The 10,574-nt window shown below is 52.2% G+C and overlaps 1 protein-coding gene and 1 pseudogene across 5 annotated transcripts in view; one reads left to right on the forward strand and one right to left on the reverse strand.

The window, feature by feature from the left end:
* Positions 1 to 10,527, reverse strand: part of MRM1 (mitochondrial rRNA methyltransferase 1) — a 78,871-nt gene extending 68,344 nt beyond the window's left edge. For 4 of the 5 annotated variants that reach the window (XR_004951290.1, XM_036222301.1, XM_016143336.2 and 1 more), the window contains exons 1-6: positions 9,089 to 10,527; positions 8,792 to 8,885; positions 7,059 to 7,191; positions 6,841 to 6,960; positions 6,479 to 6,635; positions 844 to 906 (exon numbers count right to left, since the gene is read on the reverse strand). Coding sequence is in view for 4 of the 5 variants with exons in the window: in XM_036222301.1 (XP_036078194.1) it covers positions 864 to 906; positions 6,479 to 6,635; positions 6,841 to 6,960; positions 7,059 to 7,191; positions 8,792 to 8,885; positions 9,089 to 9,651 (1,110 nt within the window). In the remaining variant the exon portion in view is untranslated. Of the gene's footprint in view, positions 1 to 843; positions 907 to 3,787; positions 6,636 to 6,840; positions 6,961 to 7,058; positions 7,192 to 8,791; positions 8,886 to 9,088 lie in introns of those variants that run through there. The other variant, XM_016143337.2, reaches the window with a different exon arrangement.
* LOC118604721 lies at positions 2,992 to 3,110 on the forward strand (annotated as a pseudogene).
* Positions 10,528 to 10,574: the final 47 nt, after the last annotated feature.

Below are 10,574 nucleotides of genomic sequence, written 5' to 3' on the forward strand. Positions count from 1 at the left end.
TGTCTGGCCCTGTGCTGAAACCTGGGAATTTCTTCCTTGATAGTCTGAAGGAAGAGGATCAGGATTTCGTGTCTGCAGAGGCCTGTGGGGGCCAAGGGGGAGTTGTAAAGGGTTGTGGGGGGCAGTAAGGCTACTTGCAAGAAGGGACCAAGTCCACTGTCAGACCACCTCCTTCATCTGCTGACTTCCACCTCGGTTTCTTCTAAAGGAAACTGTTCAGCCCACTGACATTTTTTTTTTTTTTTTGAGGTTTCAGATAAATCATGGAAGGCACCACCTTTCATGGAGTCTCCCTTCTGATACCCACATACTTCAGCAAAAAAAAGCCATAAACCCGAGGAGGGGAGAGAGGTGCAGAGGCGGAGGGAGAAAGCAGAAGGGGCCAAGTTCAGCGGGGTGGGGGGGGGGAGGCGGGCGCAGCGCTCCTTCCTAACCGCTGCAGCTGCTGAAGGGTTTTCTCTGAAATAGAATACTGTGACAGAGAGGGCACGGCGGGGCTAAGGACAAGGCATTTCCATAAGAATCCTTCTTGGAGTGCAGTGGAGGGGAACCTTGCTTAGAGGCAGCCTTCGCAGAGCCCGGAGTATAAATCTCCTGGTCCCGATTCAACAGCCGGCCCCACTCCTTTTCCCAGTCTGGGGTAGAAACTGGGACAGTAAACTGGGGCAGAGCTCACACCCTTTCTTGCTTCTCTGAACGTGTGAATGGTCCTCAGGGCTCTGGCCCTGCTCCCCGACCCCAGTTGGCTAAATGAGATTCTGCGTTTTAGAAAGACAATTCTCAGAGCAGTTGTTGTATCTGTAAAATAACAATGGCCGCCACGAGTGAAGGGTTACAACTTACCAGGCACTGTGCTACCCTGCTTAGGTGCTGGTATCCTCATTCACAGAAGACGCAACAGATACCCTAGAGGAAAAGCAATATGCCTTAGGTCACCCAGCTAGGAAGAGGTAGGTCAGGACTAGAACCCAAAACCGTGCTGTACATGCCGATTTGAAAGGAAGAAGTGGCCAGCTTGGGAAGCGGTGGGGATGGAGGGACTAGAACCTCTGAATGAGAGTTTGATGGGGAAAGTAAAATAAGGGGTAGTCTCAGGCTTCTAGGACTTAGGAGGGAGGGGACAGTGACATCCCCCTGGCTGGTGCCCCTTCTCCCCACATAAAACCCTATGTGGGTTTTGAGCATAAACCTAGGAGTGAGAAGCACTGAGCTCTGGGCTGGGGAGTAGGCAGTTAGAACTTTCTGGAGCACCTCCCCCAGCAGGATGAGCTGAAGCCCACCAGGGAGGTGTTAATGAAACAGAGAAGCTGCGAACAGAGCCAGGAGTGATTCCAATCTGACACCTCCACCCCAGCCCCCACTAGTAATGAGCTGGGACCTGCCCTTCTCCCCAGGGAGTGGGGTGAGAGGAGAAGGGGATATCCTTAGGCATCTTTGTTGCTTCAGATACCTTTCATCATTATTTTCACTGCAATAAAAAAAAAGGAACCCTCACATTTATTGAGCACCTACTGTGTCCCAGGCACTGTGCTAAGTCCTTTTCATACATCATTAACCCTCACAACAACATGCATGGTCTTATTCTTATCTCCATTTTGTAGATAGACAATCTGAGACTTAATCAGTTGACTGGCCTGAGGTAGAGCCAACATTTGGATCTGGGACTGTTCGACTCAGAAGTCTGTATTCTTAATGCTTTTGCTACTGTGCTTCTGACATGATTTAATGAGGTCCTCAGCAGGAAGGCAGATGGGGGTGGAAATGTTCCCATCTGGGAACAGGTTGGGAGCCTGACCCTGGGGGGCATGGGAGTGGGCCCATGCCTCCAGGAAGGCAAGTATGTTTGTGTGTGGCCCCAGGGCTGGAGCTGGTGTGAATAAAGGAAGCAAATCCAGCACATCATGTGTCCTAAAAGTTCCAGAACTAGAAAAAAGAACAGAATCCCAGACCCACAACCAAGCCTCGCAGTCCCTTGTGTGCTCTGTGTCTCCTTTCCACGTGTGCTGAGAGTGGGGCCGAAGGGCTCCAAGGAGGGACCCACAGCTCTGCCCATTGCCTGGGGAGGGGTGGAGAGGGGCACTGGCTGAGGAGGACTGAAGTGGTGGTGGTGGGTGCTTGGAAGACCCCTGCCTCCTGGCCAGGGAGGAAGGGGCTGAGCAGCACCCTGAGTGGGGTCCCGTGTTTGTAAACATCATTAATCAGAGATTAACAGATGGGCATGCTAATTGCACCTGTGGATGCCAGCGACCTCAAGGTTGATTACATTTACAAACTGTGGGGCTCCCTGTCGGCCTGGCCCTGCAGGAAGGAATGGAAGTGGGTATCTAGTTTAGGACCCCAGTTTGGTGGAGGAAACTGGCAATTTAGACACACACACACACACACACACACACACACACACACACACACAATCCAGCCCTGGAGGGGAACAGGGGTGTTGACAACAATTCAGCTGCTCTGGAAATACCAAGCCAGCCACCAAACCTTCTGAGACCCTTCCTCTCTTGGCCCAGGAGCCCTGACAAAGGAGGATCCTGTAAATGTTACTTCAAATCCCTCCCCTCCCCAACACTCTCCAGTGGTTCTCTGGGGTAAATCACTGAGGGCTGCAGCTGAAAGGGGCCCTAGAGCCTATGGGGAAATTGAGACCTGACTGGTAGGAGAGCACAGCCCCAGTGCCCTGACCTTGTAGTCTGCCCCCACCAAGCCCCTACGCAGTGAGAATAGTCACCATCCTCCAGGCACTGCCTGAAGGCTTCAAATGCATGATTTCATTTAACCCACACCCTGATCTCCTGAGGTAGACACTGTCATTATCCCCATTTTATGGATAAGGGAAACTAGAACGTGGAAAAGTTAAGGGACATGTCTACCACTAGAAAGGCACAGAGCTGGACTCAAAGCAAACTGCTTACCAGTGAGGACCATGCTCTTCGCCACTGTTCCCTCCTCTGGCTGCATCCTGACCCTGCCCTAGATGGACCCACACCCATCTACAGCCATGCCACCATAAACGTCCCCAATCTCATCTGATCTCGGAAGCTAAGCAGGGTCAGGCCTAGTTAGTACTTGGATGGGAGACCACCTAGGAAGACCAGGTGCTGTAGGCATTTAAAAAAAAATAGATGGACCCACACCCAGCCCCTTCATACCCTCCGCCACAGCCACCCACCCCCCGCCTACCCCCCCCCCACCCTGGTGTATCTAACCACACCTGCTGAGCAGTGTCTCCGTGTCAGGCACCAGAGGCCACTCCAAGGAGACACAGTCCTCGACCTTGGCCTTAGGGCCTCAGGTGCTTTGTCTTGGGAATGGCAGGTTTGCATGACTTAACTACACACCCTTGTGTGCAAGACAGGTAATTACAGCTTCAATTCCCTTTGGTTCATATGAACCGGTCTTCCCAGAAGGCGACCAACCAGCTTGCTGCCCAGGGGGTGAAGCAGGGAAGAGCACCCTGTGCCTGGCTGTTCACCCAGAAGAGAGGCCCTCTAGATGGCCCAGACCACAGGGACCCAAAAAGCTGATAAACAGCAAATCTAAAGCAGATCGGAAACGGTCCAGACCTCACAGAGAAATCCCTGGGCAGGTGAGGGGCTCTGGACCCCAAATACCGCCAGCCCCGACTTCTACTTTCCATGCTGGGTTTGGTCCTAGAGAGCAGAGCTCGATTCTGTACCCCTACATGGAGAGAACATGAGGACACCTGAGTTTGTTTTCATCAAGTCCGTTAGTCTGTGTTCTCCAGAGAAACAGAAACCAATGAGACAATACACACATAGAAACATACATACTACATACTGATTTATTTATCATAGATAATTGGCTCATGCAAATATGGAGGCTGGCAAGTCCCAAGTTCTACGGGATGAGTCTGTAAGCTGGAGACCCAGAATGAACCCTTGTTTTAGTTCCAAAGGCAGGACTGAATTCTTACCAGTCAGGCTTTTTATTCCACTCAGGCCTTCAAATGATTGAATGAGGCCCATCTACGCTAGGGAGGGCAATCTGCTTTGCTCAGTGTACCAATGTAAATGTTAACTGTATCCAAAAACACCCTCGCACACACCCCCAGAATGTCTGACCAAGTATCGGGGCACCCCATGGCCCAATCAAATTGACACATAAACCAAACCGTCACATCCAGGTTTGGATTATTGTGTGCTAGTCTGGGGTGCACAGTCCTTTAGTTTACAAACACTTTTTACTGATATGCTCTCGTTTTATTTTTACAACTGCCCCACTGTGGAGGGGATAGCTGGAGCAGGTATTAATGGCAGTATCCCCATTTTATAGATGAGACACTATCTAGGTAGGAAGCCATGGAGCCACGGCTGGAACCAGCATCTTCTAAAGAACCTTAGGGACAGATGAAAGGTTGCCTGGTGTGTGCTTTCAGGCATGTGCTCAAAAGCACAGGTGTGAATGATGTGCAGGACGATTCTTGGACAAGAGCAGGTGGCTCCAGGGCCAGTGATTCTCAAACGTGGCTGGACACCAGCATCTGGGGAACTCTAAGAAATGCCTGCGCCTGGCTCCTCCTCCAGAGATTCCGCTTTCATTAGTCTGGTGCCTCTTGGCATCTGGAATATTAAAAGCTATTCCCCTCCCTGACCCCATGACTCTAAAGTGCAGCCAAGGTTCAAAACCACACTAGGTTCTTAGCCAAGAGTGTGGCAGGGATGGGGGAAGCAGCGTAGTACACCCAAGGTTGACACGTGCCAGTGGAAGTCAGAACCTGTGCGCCAGTCAGGGAGAAACAGCTCCAAGTGGGGCTGATGTGCTGGAGATCTATGGAGTTTACTATAAAGGGGTTTCTTCCTTTCTTGAGAGAAAAAAAAAAAAAATGTTGACTTTACAACACTCTTAGGTCCTTTTTAACCAAATTCAAATGTTCTAAATTGGCATTAGAATTCCAAGATAAACCCATGTTACAGAGAAAAGGGTGGTACTATTTATTGAACATCTACTATGTGTGCAGCATCAAGTTCCTACTGTTCTCTGTATCCTCCCAGCAACCCAGAAAGGCAGGATTATCCCTTCACTGAGAAGGGGACTGAGGCTCAGGAGGGTGAAGAACTTCCCCAAAGTCACACAGCATTCAGGATTTGAGCTTAGCATTGCTGTCCTCCAGATTCTTGCTCCAGAGCAGTGGTTCTCAACTAGGGGTGAGCCTGTTCCCCAGGAGACATTTGGCCTTATCTGGAGGGAGTTTTGGTTGTCACATCTGGGAGAAAGGGGATGCTACTGGCATCTGTGGCTACAGGCCAGGGATGCTGTTAAACATCCTACGATGCACAGGACAGCCTCCACAACAGACTTATCTAGCCCAGAGTGTCAACAGTACTGAGACTGACAAACCTTGCTCCAGCGGTTCTCAGGGTTCTCAGCCTGGGCTGCACATCAGAGCCATCTGGTGGCTGGGGGGAGGGGAAGCAGAGGAGGGAGGAGAAGGGACTTCAAAAATCTTAATGTTCAGGCTGCACCTGGACCAATTTCATTGGCCTTTCTAGGAGTGGGTCTCAGTGTAAATTGTTTCTTAAAGCTTGCCAGGTGGTTCCAATGTGCAGCCGAGATGGCTTTAAACTACTTACACTGGTGGCTTCTGCTCCGTTTGTGGGACCCTGGGGGAGGAGCACCAAATCGGTCTGGATGGTGTAACGGCAACCCTGTCCTCGCACCTCCCAGAATCAAAGGCCAGGGCTGTTCACTGGTTCCTTCTGTGGAAGTGGACCCACTGAAGACCCACTGGTCAGGGCATGGGGGACTGGAGGGCCACAGATGTGGTGGGGGAGGTGTTGGCTAATCTTTCCCTTGCCTCTTGGGGGCCACAGCCAGGAATCTCCCCCAGGTGGCTGCGAGAGACTGTGGATCAAAGAGCAAGGCTGCCACCTAATGGAGGAACTGGACAGAATGGCCACTAGTTGAGTGCCTGCTGGACACCAAGTGATGTTTTATTTGACCCTCACAACAGCCCAGTGAGGGAGGTGCAGACAAGGGCCCTGAGGCACATAAAAATGAAGCCACCTGCTCAAGGCCCCAACAGTAGGGGAGGGTTTGAGCCTGGATTTGTACCTGTCTGGTCCACAAGAGAGCCCCAGGCCACCCTTTACATTCTCACACTGGTTCAAGCAGACTAGGACCCCTGGAATGGGCTGCCCGATTCCCTTCTGATGCCTAAACTTCTTGACATCCAGGCAGGAGCCAGGAGGAAAGAGACCCTCTGAACTAGCACATTCTAGAAATTAATGGGCTGCCATCTCTAACACCAGGTCCAAACTCCAAACAGGAAATGGAACGTCCTCTGGTCCCACCTCAAAGCTCCCTGCCCCCAGAGGCAGTGATTAATAAACAGGGCCTGGGTGCACAGTCAGGCAAGAGATTCCAACACATTCAAACATGTGGGTGTACATGCAACCCATCCCCTGCCCTCCAGCACACACACATCCTGAATAGTCCAAGTCAGCCCCCATCTTGCCTCTGTTTTTCTGATCCTGAGGACAGTCTTGGGTGCTGAGCCGCTCTGGGCCCTTCGGGTGTGACTAAGGGCTCTTGAGAGTCTTGGAGAATTTGCTCTCTCTTCCCATCTCCTGAAAAACCTTTCCTCTGGCTGCAAATGGAATGAAGAATAATTCCTACACAGACAAGACAGGGAGAAAAGAGAGAATTGAGAAAAGGAAGGACCGTGTGTCAGGCACTCCCTCATTTTATCCTCAAACTGATGTATTTTCCTCATTTGGCACAAAAAGCAATTGAGACACACAAAGACTGAAAAACTTGTTTAGGATAAAATAGCTACACATGTGTGATCAGGAGGCGAGATGGGGAGAGCAGACTCACCTGCAGCCACAGAGACATTCAAAGACTCCAGTCCAGGAGGCAGCTGTCTTCCGGGCAGGATGGTAAGGAGAAGCTGGCAGGAGGCCTGCACCTCCTGGGACAGGCCTGAGCTCTCGTTCCCTGCAGGACATGACGGCAGGTTAGGGATGTCCCAGCTGGACATGCAAGTACTCAAGAAATGAATGTCTGAACACAGAAAAGCAGGGACATCTACTTACCCAGCACTAGGAGAGTAGGCCGGTCCCAGAGGAACTCCAAGCAACTGGTGATGGGGATTTCAGAGGACTGGGAAATCTCAGGCCCACGGCAGCCCACTGTGCCAGCCACGAGCCAGCCCTGCTGGGCCTTGGCCTAGAAGGGGGAAGAAGAAATCATGTTCTAGCTCACTAACTCTCCTCAGAGCTCTGGCCAAGAAGGAGCCCAACCTTGCTATATAGACTCACTCCCTCAGTGAGCCATTCAATTCAGTCAATAGTTACTTAGCACCTAGAATGGACAGACTCTGTTCTAAGCACTGGAGAGAGGGCAGTGAACAAAACAGGCCAAAATCCCAGTATCACAGAAGGGTAGTTAGAGAGGGCCTCACTGGAGTGACTTTTGAATATAGACCTTAAGGAGATGAGGGAGCACCATGGAGACATCTGGGAAGTAATATTCTAGGCAGGGACTAGTAAGTGCAAAGGCTGAAAGGTGGTTACTTGGCATGTGTGAGGAACAGAAGGACAGCAAGGTGTCCAGTGGGAAGGGAGCCACTGAGACAGGAGAGGGAACAAAGGGCCATATGAGGTAGAACCTCGAAGGCCCTTGGAAGGACTCTGGCTTATACTTGGAGAGAAATGCAAAGGCTTTGAAAGGTTCTGAGCAGAAAAGCAACATGGTCTGACTTGTGTTTCAACAGGATCACTGTGCCTGCTGTGTTGAGAGCCAAGAGCAAAAGCAAGGAGACCACCTTGGAGTTTTCTGCAATAATATAGGCAATAGATGATGGTGGCTTGAACCAGAGTGGTAGCAGTGGAGATGGTAAGAAATGGTGAGAATATGGAAATAAATAACTTCACAGTAAAACCAAAAGGATGTGCTGACGGGTGGGACACAAAATATGAGACCTGTAAAAATCAAGGATGATACTAAGGTTTTTGGCCTAAACAACTGAAGAAATGGAGTTGCCATCAATTGAGCTTGGTAAGTCTGCAGAAGGAACAGGTGCTCTGCTTTGGAAATGTTCAGTTTGAAATGCCCTTTAGCAAAAGAGAGTTGCTGAGTAGGCAACTAGATACATGAATCTGGGGTTGAGCAGCAAGATCCAGGCTAGAAATACATTTGGGAACCATTCAAATATAGATGATATTTAAAGCCATGAGACTGGAAGACACAAAAAAGAAATGCCTATATACAAGAAGAGATTCAAGGACTGAGACCGGAGGATGGTCAGGGAACTGCCAAATGCAGGGCAATACTTCCCCCTTGTGTCCATAAAGGGAAGCACAGCCGAAGACAGCAGCACGCTCCAGGAGAGGGGTTTCTTAGGTTTGTCCTCAAAAGTTGGGGGTTTTTTTGCTTGTTTGTTTTCTGTGTGTGAGGAAGCACAGGAAAGGCATAAACTAGTCCTTGTTCAAAGAGCCTTTCAATCTGTGTCCCTACTGGAAGAACCCACGCCTCCTATCAGCTAAACACGGAAGACCTACTTAGTAGACAATGAGGCACTGTGGTAAATTCGCAGGAGGGGAAAAGAGGTATGGCCAGGGACAGAGTGCAGTAAAGGGAATGACACTAAGAAGCCCTTAACTTCAGACTCTGCTCCACTTGTGGTTTTAAACACTCTGGGATCCTTCTTTAGAAGGATGTAGGAAGTGATGCCAGGACGCTCCCTTCTCTCCCCTTCCCCCATCTGCTGCTGGCTGAGTCTGAGAGCCCTTGGGAAGGCTGTGCTTTACTTCCCCCACGCCCTTACCTGTAAAAAACCTTCCAAGTCATCAGTGGAGAACACGTCCATCACCTCCACAGCCCCTGCGCTGGCCTTGCTGACTATCGGAGTGAGTGGGCAGCTGTAAAGTTAGCCCCACATGAGGCTGAGTAATCTCAAGCTCCGTGCCCTACCCTCCTCCCGCCCCCACCCCCGGCCCCAAGGGTTATAGATGAGAATTCTGGCAATAGAGGCTTTACTGAGGGATCGCGAAAAGGTCAAGATGGTTAGGCATTCAGTTGTGCCTCGAAATTGGGGCACATGGAAAATAAGGGACGTCCGTGCCTGTTTCTCTGGCTGACGATGAGCTTCTCCACTCCGAGGAAGTGAGCGGAGCGCAGCACAGCTCCAAGATTCCGGGGATCCTGGAGCCCCTCCAGGACGAGCCACAGCTGCTGGGGGTCGCCTCCTGGCCTTACCTCCCCAGCCTCGGTCCAGGGCCGGGGCCGCAGAGGGCTCACCTCCATGCAGACGCCCTGGTGGACCTGGTAGCCGCAGAGAGCGTCCAGCTTCTGTCGTCTGAGACGCAGAACTGGGATGTCCCGTGCCTCGGCCACGCGGAGCAGCTCCGCCCGCTCCCCTTGAAGCCCGGACCTGCCAGCCTGGAGCAGGAGCCGGGCCACGCGGCGGCGGGCGGCCTGCAGAGCGAGGAGACACGGGAACAGGCCAAAAAGAAGTTCCAGTCCCCCGGCGGACCGCGAAGTCGGCGCCAGGTCATCCAGTCTCAGGCGACTTAGCCACTCCCCACCAGGCCGCTCCCCTCGCCGCGCCGCTTGGGAAAAATGACGCGCTAGGAGGTGACCGGAGCAACGCCAGGTCGTGCCCCGGAGGGCCAAGAGCAGCGTCATGGCCAATGGCCCCTGCTGCGTCCTCAGAAGCGGTCACTGCCGACAGGGCCCACTCCCCGGCCCCAAACACAGGTTAAGGGGACCCGACGGCAGCCCCCACCCCTCCTCCTCAGAGGAACAAACAGCCTATACTCCCTGCTCGAACACAGCCTAACCCGAGTAACCGCCCCTTCCCGAACCCCACGTGGGCTGCTCCGCTTCCGGGTTCGGGCGGCCCCGCCCCCTGCCCGGCGACGTACTGCGCAGGCCCGGCCAACAGGTCGTCCCTACAGCGCCACCTGCGGGCCTGACTGAGCAGCGACCTCTACCGCTCCGCGGTGATCAGCGCTGAGCTGACCCTGCTCCAGGCTTCATTCTACAGCGCTTGGAGGTTGGAGGGTCGCATTCATTCAGGCACCAGCAAAGGACACTTTAAGGGGATGTGTTCAACCAGTTCTGTGGTAGTGCTTCCCTCCCCACGTCCAGTCCACCACCGGATGCTGATTTTCCTCAGAAGCTATGGCATCCACCCCTCCGCTGAACCTCCACTGTCTTGTCAAACCCTCAGCACCAGTAACCAGGACCTAGCAATAACTTCCTATCTCGTGGCCGCTGATTCTCTAAGTGATAGTCTGTGCCTGTCCTGTGGCTGCTGACAAGCCAACTGACACCCTTGGCCCACAGGTAATGGCCAGACCCCTTGCTCAGCACTCAGACCCCCAGGGATGTAGGCAAAAGTCACCTTTTCAGCCCCATCTGACTCACGCACTACGTTCTGTGCTGTTCCCACAACACTGCATGCTCTTTTGAGCCTCCGTGCCTGTACACCCTGTCGTCTTCTTTTCTGGCTGGCAAACTCCTACCCATTTTTTAAAACTCAACTCAAACTCACGCTCCAGCAGTGAGGCCCTAAATCCACCCACTTTCCCACTTACCTGGAAGAA

This window comes from Rousettus aegyptiacus, unplaced genomic scaffold (assembly GCF_014176215.1).
Source record: "Rousettus aegyptiacus isolate mRouAeg1 unplaced genomic scaffold, mRouAeg1.p scaffold_m13_p_6, whole genome shotgun sequence".
NCBI lineage: Eukaryota > Metazoa > Chordata > Mammalia > Chiroptera > Pteropodidae > Rousettus > Rousettus aegyptiacus.